Genomic DNA, 27,016 nt, shown 5'->3' on the forward strand with positions numbered 1-27,016 from the left:
GATATAATCTCTAATGGGAGCATGTAAACAACCCCAAGTCAATCTGGTCTCATGGACAACATTGAGTGTTTTTGGTGCATAGCTGTAGGTGTAAAAACTGCCTGTTTATGTTTATTTTGGGACATACTTTAACACTTCTATGAATATATTTGCTGAATAATACATAATGCTAGATCATTATTGTTTTTATGTGTTTATTCGCTTTAAAAGTATGTTTAAAGTGTACTAAAATTACATGTAAAAATTTGAAATACATGTTTACATGTTTCAACAAAAAAAGCTTTAAAGTGATATTATGGTCATTTTTCACTGTTGACTTGAGCTGAAAAGAATTAACAGGTCAAAAGAGTAAGTTAAAATGTGGTTACTGACCAATTATCTGCAACTCATCTTGCTACCAGTTGTTTATAAAAAATATAGTTTATATTATATATCTTACGTGACCCACCCAGTCCTGTAAGCCGAAATGATCCGTAAAACAAAATGGTGTCTTTGTGTCGTATGAACGAATCTGCACTAAAACTAAATTTAGGTTCACATTGTTCATGCGTGACCAGTTGTCAAACAGAAGTACGGTTGATATTCAAATGCATTATTTTTCTATTTCCGGGATACTGTTTTAGTATGTTGATGCTGCATTAACAAATTTAAGTGTATATGAAGTGAAAACACCAAAAATAAACAACAGTTGCAATAGACACCTATAAACTGTTAGATGCCCATAATATCACTTTATGGCAAAGTTAAAAACAGTTTGTTTTTACAAAATTAAATAGCAAGTTAAAACTTATCTTTGTGAATCAAACAAAAAGTTGAATAACTTTTATGATCCTACTACATTAATGTAACCTTGCTTTATGCAGAAAATTGTCATTTTGGTATTATTGGATTCACTTATGTCACGCACTGGGAAACAATGTTATGTTAAATGAGTTATTTAGCAAACATAGCTAAACCTACATAAGTTTCATCCCAAGTCCGCCATATTGTTTACATATAACCATTAGAAACGCGCATGTGTCAAATATGGCAATAACGGATTTAATACATAGATTTTGATTAGTCAAAACAGGAAAAAACCCAGTATTTTGGGAATTTTAAACCAATCAAAAATAAACTTTCCCGGTAGCTCGTAGGTAGCGAATGTAAACTAACATGGCGGACAAAACAGTTTTTATTGCAGTTTATGACAATAATCGTAATATCTAGCATTCTAAAATGGATTTCCATTATGACACCTTTATTGAGGATGAAGCGGTTGATGAATGCGATCAAATCAGGGCAGTGACCAAGAAGGTATTTAGAATCCGCACAAAGATCATACATAAATTGCACACGACATTACTCTTTCAGTTTCAATCATGAAGGATTCATTGCAATGACATGTTTATTGTTAGGCCCTGTTCAAAGTCTTTAAGTGGTCCTGTATGACTATGTATATGATTTATAGAGTAAAACCCAAATTGTGGTCGTTATACTTCCTTTAGCTAAAGAAATTCAGCAAACAGGTTTTATAGTGGTGACTAGTCCAACTTGTTGACGCTCTCAAATATTAAGCTACTTTATATATTTATTATATTTGGAGCGTACAACCGGTGGGGCATTCAAACAATGGTGGACATTTTTCCTTCTTTGTCTATATTGTTGCGCAAGGATTTTGTGCGCAACATTCAAGCCCAGATATCAGACACTTAATATCAACGGATAGCAATAATATTTACATACCTGTGTAGATAATTCATTTCTCGATAATGTTCCGTAAAAGTTATGTAATGACACTTTGAATTTTGCATGCCTGAGCAATTTAAATCCAACCACTATTCAAATTTTCAATATCTCTCGATTCGCTTGCTGTGTAGATATAAATCGATAACACGGCCTCGATGTAAAGCATCTGGTTTGAATGTGGAAGAAATTGAATAAATTTTATACTGTACATAAATAATATTGATACAGATCGTACAGTATACTGTCCTCTGTAACGTAGAATGTAAGTACATAAAACAACACAGACAGAGGTGCGAAAAAGACATGCATAAAAAGTTGCTGAAACTTAGAAGAGTGAATAGAAACTGCACCACATCTGTTTTGAACATATGCTTATTAAAACGACAAAGACGAGCATACTAGATCTAGTTAGGTAAAAGTCGGTGTTAAAAGCTCATGTTAAGTAAAATTACGCGTACATGTTACACCGTAATGCCTTCTTCTGATTGGTTGATATTTAAATCTGTTTCATAATATGGCAAGAGGTCAGTGATATTGTTGCGATTTAAGCAGAAGTTTTACTGAAGAATTTATGCCTTTCTAACTTCAATTCAACAATATTTGAGGTAAAAATGGACTTCTGAACTAAAATTGAATGAGTTGGTAATGTTATTTTGCAATTTTACGCAAATTGATAAAATTTAAACTTTCTGGTGTCCAACACATAAGACGTTCCAAAGAATTTAGCCCATATAAAAAGTATCTCTAAATTATTTGCGCGTCTTATAAATAAGACTAAGTGGTGACTAGACGTTTACGCGGTAGGTCAGAAAACATAAAAAGCTTTATTTAAAGTTATGGAAGTCAGAACTAGGGGTGCAACACTTTTACCAGTATATCAATAAAACCATGGTACTTTCAAACGGTATATCATATTGTGGTATAGATTTGCTCTATTGCAACATTAGTTAAAACTTTGTGGCATACTTTCATTTGACCCAGCACTTTGGGTTTGATGATCAGAAAATGCATTTTACTTAAATTTTACCTGCATAATTGACATGCATGTGTAATATTGACCTTCTAAAAAGTAGGAAAGTTCAAAACTCATCAATATGTGCATAATAACTAAAAGTTTTCAGACACTCTAAATTTTCGGACAACCCATTTTTCAGTCAAAATTATTATATTTTGTGACTTCAGACATACAGGATTTCCTCCATAATTCATGACTCTAAATTTTTGGACAGTGTATTTTACTGCGCTATTTTACCAGATTTAAGCCCCATTTTGCTTATCTGATGGCACTTCCATCATGCGTTTTTACGATCGGATTAAGGTCATAAAACCTTGCAGATGAATGCCTGAGGACTATGGACCATTACATTTGCAATATTTGGTAAATAACCATACGTACCAGTATAAAACACTGGTTTCACCCAACAGCATTTGTAAATATAATGCAAACATATATAAAAGTAATTTATTCTATACAGTGTAATATTTTACAAGCACATGCTATTAGTTGTTGATACAATGGACGCTATAAACATTGCATACCTGAATGCTATCATCCATGCAATATTTTGAAAGTTTCTCTTAATTTTTGGACACCTTAATTTTTTGTCTCTTCAATTTCGGACACCTGTACTTTAAAAATATTTTGTGTATCTAAATGTTCGGACAAGATAAAAAATTATTTATTTTTAAGTAATTACAGTTATTAAGTCTGTAGAATGAATTGTATTGTGTATCTATGTAATAATATGTTTATTCTTTGATGGACACATTAAATTATAGTAGATAATTTTGCTGTGTCAATTTTTTTTCACATATGTGCAAAAGACTGATTCATATAAAATAAGTAAAATGATCCGATGAAAAGCTGCCACAATCATCAAAAAATTGTAAATATATATAATAGAAAAATACTGTCTACTCACAATCAAGGTTTATGTGTCTCTTACAAGAACAAGAAAAGTCAAGGGCACTGTCCTCCAACATCTTTTGTTTTCTTTATTTCCTTGTCTTTGAGTGTAACTGTTCATTAAATGTCTTTTGTTTTTAAAATTTAGTTGAAATTAAAGCGTGTGAATGTAGAGGAAAAGAAAGAGGTAATTTTCTTAAGGTTTATAGCATTTGTTTTGTGCCAGATATGTATTGTCAACCTCCTTTCCAGTGTACATATGTATATACACTGTGTTTATATTAAATAAATGAAAAGATCTCTTTACAAAACAAAACTATAAAGTGTACTATGTAAGCAAGTTGTAAGTATGTAATCAGTTTTGTGGCTAGTACTTATCCATATCACACTTGAGGATCCGCCTCTTGTGTAATAAGATATAACACAAGCCACTCCACCGATATATACTCATAGAATACTTGATTTTTGTAATAATTTGGATTATGTTATTATGACAAAAGATTCTGGCAGCCCTTTAAAAAAATCATTTTTTAATATGGCAAAAGGTTATTTAAATTGACAACTTGGAGGTTGACAATAATATTTTTTTTTTTTATATTGTATGCTACACAGATGCCCATTTACAATATTACCAACTACCTTCATGAATATTAGCATATTGAAATCATCTACTTCATTATACTTTTTTACCTGGCCAATATACAACAACCATTTCCAGATATACAAAAGAATTTAGCAGTGTGAACGATTTTTTATTTGTTCAGCTCACCTTAACACTAAGTGCTCGTGATGAGCTATTGTTATCGCCTGATGTTTGGCGTCAGTTGTGTGTTGTGTGGCATCAACTCTTAACTTGTTATTGCACTATAGGACACATTTTGTGCCAAATCTTTATAAAACTTGCCCACAAGGTTTACCTTGAAAATATAATAGGCTGAAATCAAATCTGGGTCACATATAATCAAAAAGTCACCTGGTAAAATATGTAAAAACCTTGTTTACACTCTAGAGGCCACTTTTATGACTCAATCTGGATGATACTTGGTCAGTATGTTAACCTTGACAATATATAGGTCAAGTTTGAATCCTGGTGATGTGCATCCAAAAACTAGGTCACCAGGTCGAATAAGAGAAAAAACATTGTTATCACTGAAGAAGCAATATTTAGGATTCTTAGTCAGAATGTTTATTTTGGCAATATCAAGGCTGAGTTTGAATGTGGGTTACATACTTCCCAAAAACTAGGTCACCTGGTGAAATCTTAGAAAAACTTTGTTGCCTCTTTGGATTCCACATTTTTAATTCAATCTAGATGAAAATTAGTCAGAATGTTTATCTTGAGAAAATCAAGGCAGAGTTTTAATCAGGGTCACATGTGTACATACGAAGGTCATAAGGTCAAATCCTAACCTTTTTATCACTGAAAAGGCCACATTTATGACTCAATCATGATTAAACTTGACAGTATCTTAGTGTAGGTTAATTTTGGGTCATGTGTTTCAGAAATTTAGGTCACCAGGTCTTATCTTAGAAAAGCCTTTTATTACCTTTTATGACTCAATCTAGACAACATATGATCAAAGTCTTTACAATATCTCGGCAGAGTTAAAATCTGGGTCACATGCATCAGAATACTAGGTCACATGATAAATCTTCGAAAAACGTTGTCACTATAGAGGCAACATTTATGACTCAATCTGGATGATAGCCAAGTCAGGTGTGTCCGAACAGTCACCAAGGTTCAATGATTGGTTTACCTCAAACTCAGATGAGCGCTTCAGGGCCATTATAAGCCCTCTTGTTTTCATCGTTTTGTGCTATATACTGTAGTTTACACCTTCTCTTAGCTAGTTATGCAGGTTTGTGTTGTCACCAGTTTCTGTAACATTCAATAAAGCAATGCCTCAAATGTTTGTGTCCCCATCATCTTGATTCAGTAAGGCAGATACCTGTAGTGATTCTTCTGTCAGTGCATCTGTCCTTTTGAACAATCCAATAGATTAATAAAAGTCTAAAAATGTCACATAAGTATACTAAGCATTTGTAAGAAAAAAGTCCCTTATGCATTTAATTTAGTCCCCTTAGGTGACTAAAATGGCATTAGGGTTAGTAATGAAGCATTCACTCAAGTATCCATTCATTTGAAAGTCTATCTTTCCATCCTTACATGACAGCTTGAGTAGATTTTTAAGTTTCAAATACGACCAACATTGCTGGTTGCAAATTTTTATACTTAATATACAGTTGTTGCTTACAATCAAGCTGGGTTCTGGGAAAATAGGTATGTGTGTAAAATGTTAGCCCAGATTAGCTTATATCAGGAACAACACTTTTCTATTTGATGTAATTTTGTTGTTAAAATGAATTGTCTTCTCATATAAAATCCAGTGTAAGCTAAAAGTCTGGCAAATGCAAATGCATCCAGTTTTTCCAGAACAATTCTCAATCCATATCACCCAACCTTTACCTTGATCTTGTCTTTAGTACCAACCGGGGTCAGGCGTGTATGTGAAACAAAAAACCTTATTTTTTGTTGTTTTGCTATATACATACCTGTAGTTTCTCATGAAAAGTATTGATTGTATTGTAGTGCACAGTGTTTTTTTGCTTCATACCAGCTGTGTGAGTGGTTTATTGCTTTTTTTATTATGCTCCCCGAAATAAATTTCGGCGGAGCATATAGTTGCCAGTATGTCCTTCCTTACTTCCTTACTTCCATCACACTTTTGCTACCGTTTCTCATAGCGCATTCAATACCTAACCAATCGCATTCATATTTTGCATGTAGGTACCTTGCATGGATCTCTACCTTTTGATGAGGTTTGAGGTCACTGGGGTCAAGGTCAAGGTCACCGATGCTAATAATAGACTTCCTTCCGTCACACTTTTGCTACCATTTCTCATAGCGCCTTCTATACTTTACCAATTGCTTTCATATTTGGCATGTAGGTACCTTGCATGGACCTCTACCTTTTGATGAGGTTTGAGGTCACTGGGGTTAAGGTCAAGGTCATCGAGGCTAATAATAGACTTCCTTCCGCCACACTTTTGCTACCGTTTCTCATAGCGCCTTCAATACTTTACCAATCGCTTTCATACTTGGCATGTAGGTACCTTGCATGGACCTCTACCTTTTGATGAGGTTTGAGGTCACTGGGTCAAGGTCACCGAGGCTAATAATAGATTTTTTAGGTGTTTATTAACACAAACATTGACAAAGCGCATCATCGGGGAGCATCCATCAGTTTCACTGATATTCTTGTTAAAGGAAATTTTCACATGCTTCTTACTTTTAATTATATGCTTATGTGTGTGTGCTTTGTTGCTAAAGTTTAGTTATTTATCAGTAATAAAAACAACTGAAATGTATAATAATTGAACACTTTGTAATACCTATACATCAAACCATGTCCCAGTTTATACAATGTAATTATGCATTGATTAGCTTTTGTTTTACATTGTCCCATTCATAAGCAACGGTTTGAGTTTTTATTGCCAACAAAGACAAAAAGGAAGTACATGTATGTTCAATACTTTACATTATGAGCAGTTCTTACTTGAAACATTGCCAGTTGTGTTTTTCCTAATTCCCACTTTGCGCGTGCTGTCAATTGTTGATAAAATTACAAAAACAATCCTAGTATTGGACGGCCAAATGTCCGATATTAAATTTAAAGTAAAGAACAATGGAATGACCTCAAGGCAATATTTAAAAATATAAAATAAGTGAATCAGTATAATGAATATAGACTGCTTAACTGTAAATGTGTTTTGTTTCTTATTTAATTGTGTCTGGAATAACATAAAATGAACATAAAGTCCAACAAATTCAAATATTCACATTATTTAGTGTAATTTTCAGATTTGGCTGAACACGGCTTCTGTGACCTTGGCAAATTTAGACAAAGTGAAACCTAGTGTGTACAACTTTGGTTTGGCCGATCCCCAGGATCTGAAGGCCACCAACCTTTCACAGAGGAAACCCAAGGATGTCAATTTAGGGGAGGGGACTGGGCCGGAGTTGAACAATAATAGTGACTCAAGCAGGGCTTTGAAGGCATGGTAATGATGCATTTGAGCTTCCTTCTAGGAAAATGGGGTTTAATACATGTTTATAAAGTGTTGTGATAGATTAGCGTGTGCAGTTTGCACAGGCTAATCAGAAATGATATTTTCCGGTTAAATGGAATTATTAAGGAAATCTCTTCTTAGCGAAAATCCAGTTTATGCTGAAAGTGTGGTCCCTGATTAGCCTGGGAGGACTGCATCACAGCAGGGAAGCCCATAGTATTATTTTTTATTTATTTTTTTATTTTTATATATATGCTACCATAGAAACTATGATATATATATATATATATATATAATAACAATTATACTATGGGCTTCCCTGCTGTGGACTGCATAGGCAAGTTGTCTGGAAGGACACTTGACACACATGCATTAACCATCATAGTCTGGAAGGACACTTGACACACATGCATTAACCATCATAGTCTGGAAGGACACTTGACACACATGCATTAACCATCATAGTCTGGAAGGACACTTGACACACATGCATTAACCATCATAGTCTGGAAGGACACTTGACACACATGCATTAACCATCATAGTCTGGAAGGACACTTGACACACATGCATTAACCATCATAGTCTGGAAGGACACTTGACACACATGCATTAACCATCATAGTCTGGAAGGACACTTGACACACATGCATTAACCATCATAGTCTGGAAGGACACTTGACACACATGCATTAACCATCATAGTCTGGACGGACACTTGACACACATGCATTAACCATCATAGTCTGGAAGGACACTTGACACACATGCATTAACCATCATAGTCTGGAAGGACACTTGACACACATGCATTAACCATCATAGTCTGGAAGGACACTTGACACACATGCATTAACCATCATAGTCTGGAAGGACACTTGACACACATGCATTAACCATCATAGTCTGGAAGGACACTTGACACACATGCATTAACCATCATAGTCTGGAAGGACACTTGACACACATGCATTAACCATCATAGTCTGGAAGGACACTTGACACACATGCATTAACCATCATAGTCTGGAAGGACACTTGACACACATGCATTAACCATCATAGTCTGGAAGGACACTTGACACACATGCATTAACCATCATAGTCTGGAAGGACACTTGACACACATGCATTAACCATCATAGTCTGGAAGGACACTTGACACACATGCATTAACCATCATAGTCTGGACGGACACTTGACAAACATGCATTAACCATCATTTTCCCAGAGCGCAGCTCATATATATTTCATAACATGCTGTCTTAAAATGAAGAAAGTTGACCATACTTCACTTTGTTTACCTTTTGTTATCGTTTGCACGGTTTAGAAATTGTAAATGTGAGTAAATTTACCATGGTGAAATTTTTTAGACACATTTCTGTTTCTTTATTGGTATTAACTTTGCTATAAATGCTAACTTCTAACTTGTACAAAACTGTTTGATACTTTGTTATTCACCAAGAATATATGTGCATTAGATAATTAAATATATCTACTATTCAGCTACATGTACATGTGGCAACTTAGGTTTATATTTACTCTTTCTTACTACAATATTGCCATCAGGTTTATATTTACTCTTTCTTACTACATATGGCCACTCAGGTTTATATTTACTCTTTGTTCTTGCGTGTTTCAATTACCTCCACAATGAAGAACAACATATCTGATTGTCAATCCAGGGGAAGCAACCATTCTGTGCCCGAACTTATCAACCAGTATACGTCTGCTACACCAGCCCTGCCCAAGCCTTTGCGACCAGCCAGTGCTAAATATAGTAATGGCAGACTCCGCCCACCGAGCGGGAAGAGGCCACGGCCCCAGAGTGCCAAGGCAACCGTGGAAGATGGGATTGTGTCAGAAAACTTATTTGGTGGTAAGTTATGTAATAAATTATGTAAAACTCCTGGCGGCAGGCATCCATGAAAACAATATTCGCTAAATAATTGTTTAAATCCGATAGTGAAATTTTGTGATTATGTGTGTGGGCATACAATCTCAACTAAGTTTATTAACCAGCCAGATATCTTGAAGCATCTTAGATGACTGTTAATTAAATTATTTTAGCATTTTAGCTTATAATGTTCTTATTTCTATTAATTCTTAACTAAGTTCACAAATGCTTTACACTTCTATAAATTGATGCAATTAGTTTTGCATCATTTTTGGAAATTTTCAGAATAGTATATTGCTTATGGAAACATGCAGTTAAATATCCCAGTATCCAATAAAAGCCAATTAAATGGGAAATGGGTTTAAATATTCTGAATACAAAACTACCTCAACCCCCTTAATACTCTCCATTAACTATTGTATTATATTAAAGGTCTAAATCTCTAAATGACCATTGGTTTTGTGTATCAGTTGACCTGTATGTGTTAGTCTTTGTTACTTGCACTATAACAAATTGAGCCTCGCTTTGGTAAAACGAGGTTAAGTGTTGTCCCAGTTTAGCCTTTTTTTTGCAATCCACACAGGCTAATCAGGGATGACACTTTCTGCAGAAGCTTAATTTTTACTTAGAAGAGACTTCCTTAAAACGAAAACTACTACAAAAGCAGAGAGTGTCCTCCCTGATAAGCCTATGCGTACTGTACATGTTAATCTGGGACTCATGCATTAAGCCCCATTTTCCCAGAGCGAGGTACAGTTGAGTTGCTTGACCTGACTTCTATACTACTTTGGTCTGTTATTTTCATTTGAAATTTAAAATCAAGATGGTAGAAAGGAGTCGACCAATAAGTATCTCCTGTGTTTTCACCTGTCTCTGCAAAACAGCTGTGTTGTAGAGTGGATATGTGTTAGGATATTGCTTAAGATGGGTTAAATTTGATTTGATCTCCTGCTGGTAGTTGAGGCTGTTCTGTTAATTTAATTATTCAATGGGTAATGAATGGATTTGGCTATGATATATCTTTATTATTAAATAGATTGATACATTCTAGCTCTTGCCCATGTCTAATTATGCAGATGGATTTTTTGTTGCATGTAACTCAAACTTGTGAATGGCCATGGGTGAATGGACTAGTAAAGATATGAATTTGCCTATGTATCAAGAAAAATGCTTATGTATCAAGAAAATAGACAGCTATTTTAAGCTCACCACAGGCACAAAGTGAGCTTTTGTGAACCTTGTTTTTCTTAGCCACCATTATGATTGGAAGAATCTTGTTCAGAATGTTTATCTAAAAAATATCTAGGCATAGTTTTAATCTGGGTCAAGTGGGGTATTTTCTTTTTCCTTTTTCATAATTGTACTAGCTTTTAGTTTATTGACAAATAGTGATATGATTTAATTTTAATAGTTTCAAGTGTCTGTATGCACCTTTGTTTGTCCAATACACAGTGTTCATGAAAACAGCTAGCTGATGGTCTTAATTAAGAAAATATCTAAATAAAGGTGAACTGCAGGTATTCATTTAAATCATGTAATCAAATTGTGATGCCCAATGTCTACCAAATGTCCCATGGCATGATGACAAGGCTAATACCCTGATGAAAGATTGGTGAAATTATTGAAATTTACAGCTGCAGAGTGTCATAAGTTTCAAATCTTTATGACTTTATGTTAAGTTAAATGTTGAAAGGTGGAGGTATGGAGTACTTGTGAGGGCATATTTTAATATTCAGGTTTAGTTTACTATTTGTGTGAAGTGGGTGTAATTTATGGCCTCTTAGTTGGATGGTCCAGATAGAGAATTTCACTTGAGACAAGAAGATACCATGGTTTAAGTTGAATCCAGTCCTAAGGTGGTGCTTCTTAACAATTTAATTATAAGAAATGTAGTGCTTATGTGTAATGTGTCTATAGGTATACATTCTGTAAACATTCTAGTGTTTTTTAGTAACTGTGGTTATATTTGTAGTCAGGGATGTGTTTTATATGTTTGTTGACACACATTTTCTTAAGAAGTTAGTAAATAAATTTTACATCTAAGACAATTTTACATTTAAAAGAAATTATTGAACACAGTTTTCCCATGTTTTAAGCATATTTTAAATCACTTATATATTATTAACACATTTTTGAAATATTAACTAGTATTAATTAAAGTTGTTTCCTCTTAGCAACATGATTACAGTGTGCAAAAATAGTATCAATATATTGTGTTATGTGGAATTGGTTTCACATGCAACAGTTTTTATAGATTAATTATCAGCGGTGGCACATTTTTCTGCCTGACCATACTAACTGTATATTACTGCTTTGTTATCAATATGTCAGCCATGAAAAATAAAACTATGTGTACCTCGAATTCAAAGCTTTAGGACAGAGACTAATATGCTCATGTTTCACTATAAACTAGCAACTAAACAGAGAAGGAAATATATCATTGGTAAGTTTCAAGTTATACAGTCAATCATTCTTGCATGCTATGTGAAAGTTACCTTGAAATCATTACACTGTGCTGTTGTCAGTGTAATTTTCATTTAATAGTATTTGCTTTTTGTGATCTTTGTATTCCTCCGCACAGCGATGGACATTAAACATCGCACATGTCTGTCCGTCCGCCTGTACAGGCATCCTCTCTACGTCCTTACACAAGCTTGTATTTTCAATTCCTCTTTAGCCTCTAGGTGGATCTCTCGCATTATTTCACAGTTGAATGACCTTGATCCACATTTTTTACAATGGAATATGTACTCCCAAAATTATGTTTCAACTCCTCTAAATGCTTTCCTGATTTTCTCAAATTTTTGCAGCAGAATGATTTTATTTTGAAGATAAAAGTTAAGAAAGACATTTTGACTGCAACCAATGTGAGCTAAATTATTACTCTTTGTCTTTTTAGCTCACTTTAGCACAAAGTGCTCATGATGTGCTTTTATGATCACCTTTTGTCTGTCGTCCATCGATAAACATTTACCTTTTGAACACTCCAGAGGCCACATTTATTGGCCAGTCTTCGTGAAGCTTGGTCAGCACATATGTCCCAATTGAATCTCGGTTGATATTGAAACTGGGTTATGTCAGCTCAAAAATCTTCCTGACTCAATTGTCACTTTTTCAGGAGATTCAAGTTCCTTTTGGTCTCGGGTGAGCACCATAGGGCCCATGGTCCTCTAGTTGTCTATTAGAATATTTAGTGGATTTGTCTGTGTCCGAACATTTGTTGGGGTGGGGGGGGGGTTAATTTAGTGTATGTTACATGTTTCTTGTTTATTTATTTATTTGCATGCTCTTTGGAAAAGCTGTTAGGAGAGAACTGTTAACAGCCTAGAAATAAAATTATTTTGAATAAGATAACGAACAGAAATTATTCTTAACAAGTATGGTGGCTATTCTTTATATGAATATATATATGAATACTCTTTTAATAACGAAACACAATTATTAAATGGGCAATTATTATATGAGAACTCTTTCATGTAGAAATTGCAATAATCCTAAGCTCTTCATTTCCAAGACTTCAGAAAGAATTACCAACATCTCTGCAATATGTTGACTACTTAATGCAAGAGTCAGTGACATTATTTGAATATCTGACATTCATGTAAAATTGCCAAATATACCAACGAAATTGCAGAAATCCATATGAAAAGATGCATTTAGAAATCAACATACACAGTTGAAGTAGAGCTTTAGTAAAAATTAGGGATGGCATCAAATATCTATATTGGTATTTGAATATTTGCAAATCCATTCAATCAAATATTTGAATATTTGCATAAAACGGCTGGATTGATTTAATTTTTATTACTCAGTTTCGTATCCAGAAGGGATATTAAATATAAATTAACACAGAAATACAATTGAATATAAAAATGTTGTGTTGAGAAATAGAAAGAAAATGTAGCTAAATTGTAAAAAACAAACTTTGAAAAAGCCTATTAAGCGAAATATATCAGAAAATAGTGAGACTTGTTCTGTGTTAACTTCCATTAAAACAATGGTCAGTTATATCTGTTTGCTGAATACGAGGCTGTTTATTTACGTTGCTATCGAATAATTGTATCGATGTAGGCTAATACTATGACCGATATTGTAATTGGGCACAATTAGAAGGAAAAACATCATGTCATATAATTATATTTTTATTTGAAATTTGAAAGTTACGATAGCATGTACGTTAATATAAAGAAACATACATGTATCAATAAGGCATGCAAAGTACATGACAAAGCTTTTCGGTGGTGACAGCATCTTTTAAATGCGATTTATGCTTCAGTATCGTAAATTATCATCCCTTATCACAAATAATTGTTCTGAAGTTTTCTACCAAAAACTTACTTTTTGAATTTATATCATTTGTTAAATTTAAGTAATTCACCTATTTTAATGTCTGTTCAAACTGAGATCACAGAAACTAAATTATTATTCGCCAGTCAATTGAAGCCCTTAATTGGCACCTAATTGAAAAACAACAGTACGGGCCCTTTCTTAGAGTGTGTATATTGCAATGCGCAATTTGAGTAATTCACACATATAAATGGCTGTTAATACTGTGATCACAGAAACTTAATGATTATTTGCCAGTCAATTGAAGCCGTTACTTGACAACTCATTGGCAAACAAGAGTTCAGGGCCATTCTTAGAGTGTGTATATTGCATTGCGCAGTCAACGCTGATACGGACCGTGTTATCAGTTTTACACGAAGAATGTCACATCAAACATGTTAATCCCAAATGATTTCGGGTGCCAATTAGTAAGCGGCTCGCAGGTCATTAAATATTAGGGCAATAACGTTTGAAAAAAAAAGCGAATATGCGAATATCAATTCTGTTATATGAATACTGACCATTCAATCGAATATTCAAATAATTTTGCCATCCCTAGTAAAAATGAATTCAGATGCCATTTGAAATGCTTAACTTGACATGTTACCTGGTTCATACATGTATAATACCTGTAGAATTATTTGCTGTGTTGATTTTAGTGAAAGGAGCGAAGTATGACCCGAATGGTCGGCCTCCCAAGGGTGTGCCCCAGAGTCATGGGCTGGGCTGGGTGGGACCCCCAGCAGGGCTCAAATACCCGGACAGACCACTGGATGGTAAGTTATCAGTGTGGTTTATTTAACAAAGACAGCTCACTTCCAAATTTCACCAAAAATATCCAAGTGTGTATTAGTTGAATCTTAGAAAATATAATATTGAAAGCGCTTATTATCAATCTTTCAACGTATTTGTTAACAATAAAAACAACAATAGCTGGGGCCCATTCCCAAAATGGTAAAACAATACATTGGTTATCATGGCAGGAGTGGTCTTTATTGGTCTTGAAATGATTGGTCTGATTGCAATATCAATTTTTAGCTCACCTGAGCACGTGCTCATCAGGAGCTTTTAAGATACCAGAATGTTGGTCGTCTGTAAGTGGGTAAATGAGTTTGTGTGTTAATTTTTTTTTCTAAAGACTTCTCCCTTACTCCTTGACAGATTTTAACAGAACTTCACAGGAATAATCATAGGTAGTTGTTATGCCCCCCTTCGAAGAAGAGGGGGTATATTGCTTTGCTCATGTCGGTCGGTCGGTCGGTCTGTCGGTCTGTCGAGATTGATCATGACTCGCAGATGACCCCTATTGATTTTTAGGTCACTAGGTCAAAGGTCAAGGTCACGGTGACCCGAAATAGTAAAATGGTTGCCGGATGATAACTCAAGAACGCTTAGGCCTAGGATCATGAAAGTTGATAGGTAGATTGATCATGACTCGCAGATGACCCCTATTGATTTTCAGGTCACTAGGTCAAAGGTCATGGTCACAGTGACCCGAAATAGTAAAATGGTTTCCGGATGATAACTCAAGAACGCTTTGGCCTAGGATCATGAAACTTGATAGGTAGATTGATCATGACTCGCAGATGACCCCTATTGATTTTCAGGTCACTAGGTCAAAGGTCAAGGTCACGATGACCCGAAATAGTAAAATGGTGTCCGGACGATAACTCAAGAACTCTTATGGCTAGGATCATGAAACTTCATAGGTACATTGATCATGACTGGCAGATGACCCCTATTGATTTTCAGGTCACTAGGTCAAAGGTCAAGGTCACAGTGACAAAAAACATATTCACACAATGGCTGTCACTACAACGGAGAGCCCATATGGGGGGCATGCATGTTTTACAAACAGTCCTTGTTTAAATTGATCTGGTCAATTACATATGAAGATCACAAGAGCAAAAAATAGATTTAATAAATGAAAACTTCGAAAATCTTCTTTTCTAAAGCCACAGGGGTCACTGCTTTAATATTTGGTGTGCATCATCATCTGGTGTTCCTCTGTAGTTGGTTCAAATCATACCGCTGTGATCAAAACTGGTCATGTCCCAGAGATGACATGATTTATATAGTCTTACATAGTACCGGTAAATAACTGTTAAAATCTTCTTCTATGGAACAGCATGATTTAAAACAAATGCGCTGTATGTAAGATTAAAGGTCATGTCCCAGGGATAACATGATTTATATAGTCTTACATAGTACCGGTAAATAACTGTTAAAATCTTCTTCTATGGAACAGCATGATTTAAAACATCTGCACTGTATGTAAGAAATTGCTTTAAAATTCCCAGGCAAGAGCTGGACCATGGAGCTGCCATTAGAAGATGACCTTCATGGTGAGCAAGGTCAAGGTCATATGGGCGGACCCTCTATCACAGCCTTCAATCACGAGGTGCCCCCAGCCCCACATGGCACACCTGAGCCCTCCTCACCAGAACCACTTGAAAAGTGAGTAGTCAGTGTGTACGCCTGAGCCCTCCTCACCAGAACCACTTGAAAAGTGAGTAGTCAGTGTGTACGCCTGAGCCCTCCTCACCAGAACCACTTGAAAAGTGAGTAGTCAGTGTGTACACCTGAGCCCTCCTCACCAGAACCACTTGAAAAGTGAGTAGTCAGTGTGTACGCCTGAGCCCTCCTCACCAGAACCACTTGAAAAGTGAGTAGTCAGTGTGTACACCTGAGCCCTCCTCACCAGAACCACTTGAAAAGTGAGTAGTCAGTGTGTACACCTGAGCCCTCCTCACCAGAACCACTTGAAAAGTGAGTAGTCAGTGTGTACGCATGTTCTCAATGTTGTATCCTAGTAGGCAGTCAGTGTTCAAACTTTAGACTTATTATTATTTATTTAGTCACTCTTGGTTTGAATATTAAAAAGGCAATATATGGGTTTTCAAAGTCAGTATTGCCTACATACAGTATGTTTTATTTTATAATCTAATAAATTACAGAATATAAATTCTATGTAGACTAGTATTCAAATATAATGTTGCAGGCAATTGCATACATGTGCTCACTATATGTTCACTAGTAAAAACATTATAATCAAAAATATTTAACATTTACAACTTATCAAACAATGTTTAAACATATAGTTTATTTTACATGACATATATTGTCAATAGAATGACCAGAATTGTGAAATGATATTTCAGAACCAAGAGAATATTTGAGCTGTACATTGGTGACCCTTACAAGACCTCCACTGACCACGCAGAAAATGATGCAGACTTGTATGAAAGCTCTGATGATGAGGACCTGTTTCTTCCAGCTTCACCTGTTAATCTAGCAGATCAATATGTCAATCACAATGAGCACACCACCCCTGGCCACGCCGCCAGTCAACAGACAGCCAATCAGCGGGAGTCTTTGAGACTGGAACTGCCCACTGCTGATGATGATTATGATGAGATTGATGAGGTGGACACTGAAAGGTAGGTGAACAACCTCTGTGTACTTGAACTGGGCCTGTCTCTGGGAAAATCTGGATTCATTCATGTGCATTAAATGTCCTCCCAGTCTGCTTAGGTTTATGAGGGACGACATTTTCCGCTTTAGTAGTATTTTTTGTTTAAATGAAGTATTTTCTTAGCAAAAGTCAAGTTTAGACAGAAAATGTCTTTCCTGATTAGCCTGTGTGGACTGCACAGGCTAATCTGGGATGACACTATACGCATATGCATTGAGCCCCATTTTCTCTCATTTTCCAATAGAGAAGCTGAAATACAAAGTTAGTTTAGCATTGTTTTTTATGTTTTTCTTGGAGTAATTAGCACAGGCATTTTAATGTAAGCTTTACAACATTTTATCCATGCACAAGGAAAGTATTTTTAGTTTGGATGCATTACACTTTGAACAAAAACTAAATAAAAAATCATAATCTTGATGGTCAGATGTTTGGTGTTTCATTTGCAAAAAATACTTTTGACACTGTTGTGTTATTTATTTTTAAGATTATTGGCTGAAGCAGAATCAGTTTCCCAGCAGTTTGACCTTCAGAGTATCATAGCTGCAAACAGGAATCTCCAAGCCAATCAGAATCAGTCTGCAGTGAATAGCTCCACCCACATTCAACAGGCATCCAATCAGAATGAACCAGACAGCAATCATTATTCAACTGGAAAGGAAAGTCCTTCCTTGGATGAAAATACTAGCAAGAAAAAAGCAGAGGAGCTTGTAAGTGAGATCATACATGAGAATGGGTTACAATTTGACAAGAAGGCAAAATATTATAATCCTGACAAAGGTCGACATGAAAGGTCAGGGGTCAAATTCAACGAGGATGTGACTACAGTGAACATCACACCAAGGAACATGGGCAGAAAAGTGGAGGACCTCCATCACAGCAAAAAGAAACAGGGCCACCATAAACCTGACAATTTTGTGGATCTTATTGAAATCAAAAACAGGATTGAACCAGTGTTGAGCACAGGTAAAGCAGAATTCTCTGAGAGAGAAAATCTTTCACCAAAGTCCAAACCAAGCATTCAGCCTAGACCTCCTTCTGGTAAGCAATGCTCACCACTCAGTGACGCAAATCGTGTCCAAAGTAACTTAAAAAAGAGTGGTGTTCACCATCTGACTGCAACAAATGGACTGGGCCAAAATAAGCAGCCAATGCAGAACAGGCCTAGATCTGCACCATTGAACCGCTCAGCAAAACCCATAACTACAGTAACTGTTGACTATGGGGAAATAGAACCCAAAGTAGAGGAAAAACACAAAGGTGACAAAAAGAAAGTTAGAAAAACAAGGGATGATGTTTTAACCATGATGGAAGCACTGTCCATGGATGAAAGTGATTCAAATGCATTTCTTAAATCAGTACTTGAGAAGAAGGCCAAAAATCAGTATAAAGTTGCAAATAAACAGTTGTTAAAGCAGCACTCCAATGAAACTTCTGCAACTAATTTAGTTAGTGCTCCAACTGTGTACAAATCAGATCCTGAGAAAAACTACTACGAAATTTCAAGACATTCAAGTTTATCTCATGCTGACACAGATCTGAGAGGAGAGGAACAAAACATATCAAGTGGTACAGTTATCAAGACTACAAAAACAATAGAATTTGATGAAATGGAACCTAAAGAGATAGCAGTCAAATGTGCTATTGATCCACATGTTGTCATTAGTAAAGAAATGGAAAAATCAGTTACTTTGAATCATGAATGGAACTCTAGAAAACCAGCTAGAAGACCTTCTAGTGCAAAGGTTAGCATTACACCAGTTGTAGTTTTATATTGTTTTTAACTTTTTTTCTCACACATTTTGAACAATGGCTTTGACAGTACAGCTTTATACTTGCACTTATTATTTTTTCAGTACATGTGAACAATAGAATCTCAATCAGAGGGAGAGGTTTGAATCAGCAATAATTTAAAATAGCCTATTAAAAATTAAATATTTTGTTAACTGAAGAACCTAATATAAATTAAAAACATACTTTGAAATTGTTTTAAAAATAACAGTGATGTACTATAGATAATTGTTTTTACATTATTAATATTTGATAAGTTATGATATGATTGGTCATGGTATTTTCATGCTACACTTTGTTAGTTGGAGAACAAGATAATAACACTAAATAAAAGTACATGTAGAATATATAAATAGCCCACAAAATGTGCTTGCCAGCCTCCAGTACCCAAGAAGCCCACAGAAGGTGAAGGTCATGACAGACCAGGGTCAAGGCTAGGGTTTGTTGCCATGGAAACTGACCTTTCACCAAGAGAGGGCACAGAAAATAAACCAAAGGTATCATATAATATGATTTTAAAATCTTTAAATGCGCTAACACAAATGTCCAAAGCAACACAATCCTTAGACATTAGTACACTTATTGTGCCAAATGAGATAAACTTAATAAAAATTGAAATGCAAAACTGAAGCAGATGAATAATAAAATATGACTCATAAATCACATCTAAAAATTAAAAGGAATCAAATGCTAACAAATAAAACAGCTAAAATTCATTCAAACATTTTTGCCATAACTATCAATAAAAAACTTCATGGCGTGCACCTGGCTACCTTCTTGATACTGTTCCTTCCCTGTTTAAGAGGCCCACATCTGCCCCAGTGTCTCGTAGACCAGTCTCAGCATCGCTCAAAAACAAGCAGGTGAAAGACAGGCTGCTACAAGAGCGCCGGGAGAAGCAGGCAAGGTTTTCAGCTGGGGAGCAGTTGTCTAGTCCAGTTAAGACAAGGTCAACATCTGGAGACGTGCAGTCTGGTTCAGTTGAGACAACATCAGAAGACCAGCATTCCGGTCGGGCTGAGACACTGTCCATATCCGGTCAAAGTGACTACCTGCGGCAGACGTCAGTCAGTAAGAAGGTGTCACAGAGAGAGGAGGAGAGGGAGAGGGTCATAGACAATCTGCTGGACAGAACCAAAACACTGGTGGATGAAGAGGAGAAAAATGAGGTAACTACAAGCACTGCACACTCTTATCTTTCTTGTTTGTCCCATAATAATGTTTTTTTAAGACCATATGATTTTCATTAGTTCAAATAATTAAGTTTTTGAAGTATTGAAATTGATTGATAGTTTTCATAAATCTCTGAACTACACCTTCGAGTTGATTTTGCTGTCTTGCTTACCATTAAGTCATGCCTGATATTTATTTCCAAATTTATGGCTAATGCTATGCTGAATAATGAGCATGCTTATATTCTACACAACTAAATCCCTAATATTTTATCGATTCAGAATGTTGAGGTTCCTGACCCTACACCCGAACCAATGAAGCGAAAACCTCGCCCAATGTCTGCACATGTCGGTTCAATTGACACGTATGTACTCACTATAACATGAATCTTAGTTATTGTTCCAAGTTCTTAAACCAATTGGTATCAAGTTGTAATCAAAATCCTGTAAGTACAGTTAAAATTTCTATTTTATAGCAATGTAAAACTCACAATAAGTTTTTTAAACCAGATTTGGGGGCAAACAAATGTGTGTAAATACATGTTTACAGTATATAACTTCAAACAACTGTAGTAACAGTTGTTCTTATCAAATGCTATCTGATACCTATACTGTCTGTTTTGTACCCTGTACTGAATGTTTGAAAGCTGTCTTGTACCCTGTCATGAATGTTTGATAGGTGTTTTGTACCCTGTACTGAATGTTTTATAGCTGACCTGTACCCTGTCATAAATGTTTGATAGCTGACTTGTACCCTGTCATGAATGTTTAATAGGTGTTTTGTACCCTGTACTGAATGTTTGATAGCTACCTTGTACCCTGGCATTAATGTTTTATAGCTGATGTGTACCCTGTCATGAATGTTTGATAGCTGTTCTGTACCCTGTCATAAATGTTTGATAGCTGACTTGTACCCTGTCATGAATGTTTGATAGGTGTTTTGTACCCTGTACTGAATGTTTGATAGCTGTGCTATAACCAGTACTGAATGTTTGATAGCTGACTTGTACCCTGTCATGAATGTTTGATAGGTGTTTTGTACCCTGTACTGAATGTTTGATAGCTGTGCTATAACCAGTTCTGAATGTTTGATAGCTGTCTTGTACCCTTTCATGATTTTTTGAAAGGTGTTTTGTACCCTGTACTGAATGTTTGATAGCTACCTTGTACCCTGGCATGAATGTTTGATAGCTGACTTGTACCCTGTCATGAATGTTTGATAGGTGTTTTGTACCCTGTACTGAATGTTTGATAGCTGTGCTATAACCAGTTCTGAATGTTTGATAGCTGTCTTGTACCCTTTCATGAATTTTTGATAGGTGTTTTGTACCCTGTACTGAATGTTTGATAGCTACCTTGTACCCTGGCATGAATGTTTTATAGCTGACTTGTACCCTGTACTGAATGTTTGATAGCTGTTCTGTACCCTGTCATAAATGTTTTATAGCTGACTTGTACCCTGTAATGAATGTTTGATAGCTGTCTTGTACCCTGCAATGAATGTTTGATAGCTGTCATTGTCTTGTACCCTGTAATGAATGTTTCAGCTGTCAAGGCCATTCTAGGAAAGTGACCACGCCGGTTGAAAAGCGACCAATGTCGACTTCTGCTGCAAAAAATGATAGTAGGTTTATATTCATAGAAAAAATATTTAAGACTTTGACTGATGGGCTGTAGTCTGTTCATCACTGTGTCATATTGTAGCCTTATCGTCAATATTGATGCTACTATTTGTCGCACTAGTTAAAATTTTGTTTTAATTTTGGACAGTGATAAATTGACCAGCGATAACCAAAGCTATGTACGATTAAAAATCATCCATGGTTATCATTAACAAATACTAAATTTATAGAACAACTCGACCTTGTCTTTTTCTTTTTTGATTGTACTGTTTGTTTAAAGGAAGTCTCTTCTCAGCCACAATCCTTTTAAGGTGGAAAGTGTCATCCTTGATTAGCCTGTGTGGACTGCACAGGCTTATTTGGGACAACACTTTATGCACATGCATTAAGCCCAGTTTTCAAAGAATGAGGCTCATTATAATTTTCTCTCGACCAACTGCACATGTCAGTACCTGTCTGATGTCTGTTTTCTCCACCCTCAGGGCACTACGCATCATACGCCCGGACTGGCTCAGCAGGCTTACGAGCCAAGAGACCGTCGTCAGGGAAACTCAAGGTCACCCTCACCAAACCAGTCATCATCACTAGCAACACTCCATGCTTTGTAAGTGTTTATTGGTCATGATGATATTTGTAAAGCATACAGACATTATACGATTATTTGAATAAAAACATATATAAATATATGTATAAATATAAATGCTCTATTTCTGTCAGGAGGAGGAGACGGAGGAAGACATTGCATGTCAGGAACTTGAGAGAAAACTGGCTGAGAAAGGAGTCAATGTGTCTGCTGCCACTCTGCAGAGGTAGCACTGAACATAACATTGATCTATGTTCACAAGTATAACATGAACATGTCATGCTCAGACAGCTTCCTTTTGACATTTATACATTCATTCAATCGCTTCTATAGAAATGAGACGCGCTCTGAGAAAACCGGGCTGAATGAATGTCTGTAAAGTGCCGTCCCAATAAGCCTGTGCAGTTTGCACAAGCTAAACATGTTTGTCACTTTCCGCTTTCATGGTATTTTTCGTTTCAAGGAAATCTCAACTAAATGAAAATCCAGTCCCTGATCAGCCTATGCAGAATGCACAGGCTTATCTAGAACGACACTTTACGTATATGCATCAAGCCCCGTTTTATCAGTGGAATCTCATTAATGTTTTGTTATACAGTAAGTTCTTATAAATTAATGCGTAAGGGTCAGGTAAACGATAGCAACATCATGATAAGTTGAATGATGTGTGTTAACTCTGGGATTTAAATAAAGCGGAATAGAATGGCCCTTTACACTTCCACTTTATAGCATCGCTCTCCTGCCTTTTGTTCCTGGCCTTTTGAAAATGTTCTGCCCTCCTTTATCATATTGTTTCATTTTTGCAAACAGTGGTATTCACCAGATATTGTTAGTTCAAACAGTGATATTCACCAGATATTGTTAGTTCCATTAAAACCTCACTCTGGGAATATGTGTCTTCAAATATGTGCATAAATTGCCATCCAAGATAAGCCTGTCCGCACAAAATCTTTGGTTTAAAGGAGGTCTCTTCTGAAAGAAAATCCAGTCTAGGCAGAAAGTGTCTTCCCTGATTATCTTGTGGGGACTGCACAGGCTAATCAGGAACAACACTTTGCACACATTCATTAAGCCCTGTTTTCAATAGTTGATACCGCTGTATTCCAGGGCCCTGTACCCTCCATCAGGGAGGACCAAGTATTACCAGATATCTGCTGACCTGCCCAGAAAGCCTTCATTGACGTAAGATTATATTGTTGGAGTTGCCGCTATTCAATTGATTAATATTTTCATCAGCTTTTTCAATGCTTTTTCCTCAAAACACTGGTTAAAATGTAGACATTAAAGCAGATTTTGTCACCAAAGCTTTGAAAAAACCTACTGCTTAATGTACTAACTGATATGAAATTATTACAGTCTTCTAAGTCACCCAAAGACGTGGCTTCCAGAGGAGTACAAGCAGCTGCAGAGAGCTGAAAAGAACTTGGGTAGGCTCACAGTCCTTGCTTACTCAACACTCCAAGTTTTGCTATCACATATGCTATGCGTGTCAATTGGTTCATACAAGCCCCACTCTTGGGAAACTGAGCTTAATGCAAGTGTGAAAGTGTCTGCAAAGACTTGATTTTCTGTTAAGGCAGAAAGTGTCGTCCCTGATTAGCTTGTGTTGCCTGCACAGTCTAATCTGGGACGATACTTTGCACACATGCATTACAAATAAATGTATAAGGAGCACAATTGGGAACAGATGCATAAATAAAATGTATCAAATGAATGTAACTGGGAAATTAGGGAGCACAAAGTGCATAAAGAACATGATAGGGAAATTAGAGGGCACAAATATATCAATAACATTATTTGGAGATTAAGACAGTAGCAAATGACAATTATGACAAAAAAAATGTACAAACAGCTTTAAAGATAAAAATAAAATATTTGCATAAAAATCGCTATTCAGAACTCAGAGATCACAGAGTGAATACACAATATTATACGGACTTTAAAAATCACAACAAGAGCATTATTGAAAATTTTTGGAAATAAGTGCTTAACTTGTACTTCCTGAATAGTGATTTTGAATAGTATGACAATAGTACCAGCCTCGTTCTGGGAAAACTAAGCTTTATGCATGTGCGTAAAGTGTCAGTCATGATTAGACCTCCTTTACAAGAAAAATACCATATAAAAAGTGTCATACCTGATTAGCCTGTGCTGACTGCAGAGGCTAATTTGAGACAACATTTTACGCATATATTAATGCATTAAGCCCAGTTTTCCCAGAAAGAGGCTGATACTATTACTGTTTCAAAAATTGTAGCACGAGCCAATGAAATCATGTTCCTCAAAGAGAAGGTAGAGAAACGACGTGCATATCTGGCCTCCTTAACTGAAGAGCAGAAAAAGAAACTTAAGAAAAGGAAGGGTAAAAAGGGAGGAAAGAAAATGAGGAGAAGCAAGACTACTTTATGAATCCAAGTTTGACCAGTTGGTGAAAAATAAATGGATCAAGGATTTTATAACCCTAGATCAAACAGTAGATTATGGTATATTGTCAAGGATTAGGTTAGAAGTCTTAAGCAATGTAGAGACAAAACTGCATGAGAAAGATACAGTATGTAAAGGTATGGAAAGCAATGGAATGTTAGTGTGTTGTAAATGTGTTGATGATGCAGATTTGATAAACAATGGAGTAAAAAGATCTCCTTCTGTCCATCATTTCTAATCTTGTTAGTCACCATTTCAGTTTTGAAACAAGTTATAGTGCAATATTTTTTCTTGTCAATGTCATTCTTTACGAGAGCACGGCATTACACTTTTGTCTGATTTTGAAGGTGAAAGCATTTGAAAATATATTTATTTTAAACACAGAATAGGGTTAGTGATTAAAATTCATTCTTTAATCTCTAATTTGGTTTTGTTCATATTCATCCAATACTCAGTTATAAAGTTCCATCAAATATTCAGTTATAAAGTTCCATCCGATATTCAGTTAAAAAGTTCCATCCAATATTCAGTTATAAAGTTCCATCCGATATTCAGTTAAAAAGTTCCATCCTATATTCAGTTATAAAGTTCCAACCAATATTCAGTTATAAAGTTGTCACTCAGTGTTAGGACCATTTATTGAACACTTAATTAGTTAAAGGGACTAATTCACACATTTTTGTATTTTTGAAAAATGTCATTAAATATGTTTACAAACAAACCTATGAAGTTTTGAAGAATTGACTAAATATAATAGCAAGAAAAAACTTGAGTGCAAAATATTGCCTTCCCAGGATTTGCACCTGGGACCTCTGGAAGCCGATCTGCAACCCACGCACCATGAAGTCTGTACTATTTAACATTTTAAGTGATTAACATTATGTTTGCACTCGAAAGTATTTTCCAGGTTATTGTTAGTCATTTTTGTTAGTCAGAAATGTTATTTTGCTTTTTAAAACATTATGTGTACATTCATTTTTGAATTTATAACAGTTTTGTTAAAATCGCCATTTTGTAACCTGTCTTGAGAATACCTGATCCTCTGACAAAATATGTAAGTTTTTTTTTCACCACAATGGCGTAATTTATTGTTTCCTCTCTCTAACTCCTACAGTTTTTATTTAATCTTCAACAAACACACAGTTGTTGGCATTAAATTAGGGCCAAGTTCAATAACCAGTCAAATCTGGCCAGGCACTTAAGTTATTTCTCTTTGTTTATACCATAAATGCAAAATGCAATGCAATTCCCCATTTCAGCTCTCTGCACTTATTCACACAGTCTCCCAAAAACATATAGTCCAAGCAGCAGGCTGTAAAATACCTTTCAGACTATACATTTTGCTCTTGTCATAGTCTGATGGGCTATAAAGATTACAATACTCCTGTGTCATACAAAAGTAACAATACTTGTGTACCTTTATTCCCAAATCCGTGTTATTGCAAGGCTTGTATTTGTATTTGTCAACAGCAGAAGTATAAGGCAATTAGCTGTTGCTTTCAGCTACTGTTTTTGCTGACTTGCTTACTGTTTGACCTTAAAATTTCAGCCCAAAATATAACATTGTTTTTCTTCTTTGTATTTATTTAGCTTCACTTTGTTGTTGTTATGAGAATCTTTGAAGGATGTCATTATCATTCATTATTATAATGAGTAGTGTTTAAGTTATTAATCATAGATGTTGTGATATTATAAATTTATTTACATTTCATACAATTTATCTGGTTGATTTTGTTATCCGTTTGTGTAAAAGGTATTGTCTTTTGTGAGCATGTATTTTTATTTTATCTAAAGTTTTCAGGATTAAATGAACATGCATTTATACGAACATTAGACATATGATACGGATTAATTTATGCTTTATAGGGTTTTTCAATTATCTAGCTTACAGTAGATTGGGACATAAAAATAAAATATGGAATAACATGTGTTTTATGTATTAGTTACTTGCTGGTATAATTTGAATTTCCCTACTGTAGTTGAAATAATTGTCTGCATCAGTAGCGACGGATTCAAACACCTTG

At 35.5% G+C, this 27,016-nt stretch overlaps 1 protein-coding gene across 3 annotated transcripts; it reads left to right on the top strand.

Moving 5' to 3' along the window:
• Positions 1 to 1,144: 1,144 nt before the first annotated feature.
• LOC127843570 (uncharacterized) lies at positions 1,145 to 26,918 on the top strand. Of its 3 annotated transcripts, XM_052373237.1 has the most exons (18): positions 1,145 to 1,296; positions 3,783 to 3,821; positions 7,497 to 7,696; positions 9,391 to 9,584; positions 12,016 to 12,045; positions 14,588 to 14,704; positions 16,229 to 16,385; positions 17,090 to 17,368; positions 17,888 to 19,145; positions 19,569 to 19,688; positions 19,995 to 20,360; positions 20,646 to 20,728; positions 21,911 to 21,987; positions 22,468 to 22,589; positions 22,703 to 22,794; positions 23,676 to 23,750; positions 23,925 to 23,995; positions 24,826 to 26,918. In XM_052373237.1, the coding sequence occupies exons 1-18, from the start codon at positions 1,219 to 1,221 to the stop codon at positions 24,975 to 24,977; spliced, it is 3,510 nt and encodes a 1,169-aa protein (XP_052229197.1). In that variant the 5' UTR covers positions 1,145 to 1,218; the 3' UTR covers positions 24,978 to 26,918. The 3 variants fall into 3 exon arrangements, with proteins under 3 accessions (XP_052229197.1, XP_052229198.1, XP_052229199.1); XM_052373238.1 differs by lacking the exon at positions 12,016 to 12,045; XM_052373239.1 differs by lacking the exon at positions 3,783 to 3,821.
• The last annotated feature ends 98 nt before the right edge of the window (positions 26,919 to 27,016 follow it).

Source organism: Dreissena polymorpha, chromosome 9 (assembly GCF_020536995.1).
Source record: "Dreissena polymorpha isolate Duluth1 chromosome 9, UMN_Dpol_1.0, whole genome shotgun sequence".
In the NCBI taxonomy this organism is placed as follows: domain Eukaryota; kingdom Metazoa; phylum Mollusca; class Bivalvia; order Myida; family Dreissenidae; genus Dreissena; species Dreissena polymorpha.

Bases quoted from the DNA above. Each gene is read 5' to 3' on its own strand.
- LOC127843570 (XM_052373237.1), top strand. From the start codon at position 1,219: ATGGATTTCCATTATGACACCTTTATTGAGGATGAAGCGGTTGATGAA. The intron at 7,697-9,390 runs GTAATGATGCAT...TTGTCAATCCAG, and splicing joins AGCAGGGCTTTGAAGGCATG to GGGAAGCAACCATTCTGTGC. The intron at 23,751-23,924 runs GTAAGATTATAT...AAATTATTACAG, and splicing joins CCCAGAAAGCCTTCATTGAC to TCTTCTAAGTCACCCAAAGA.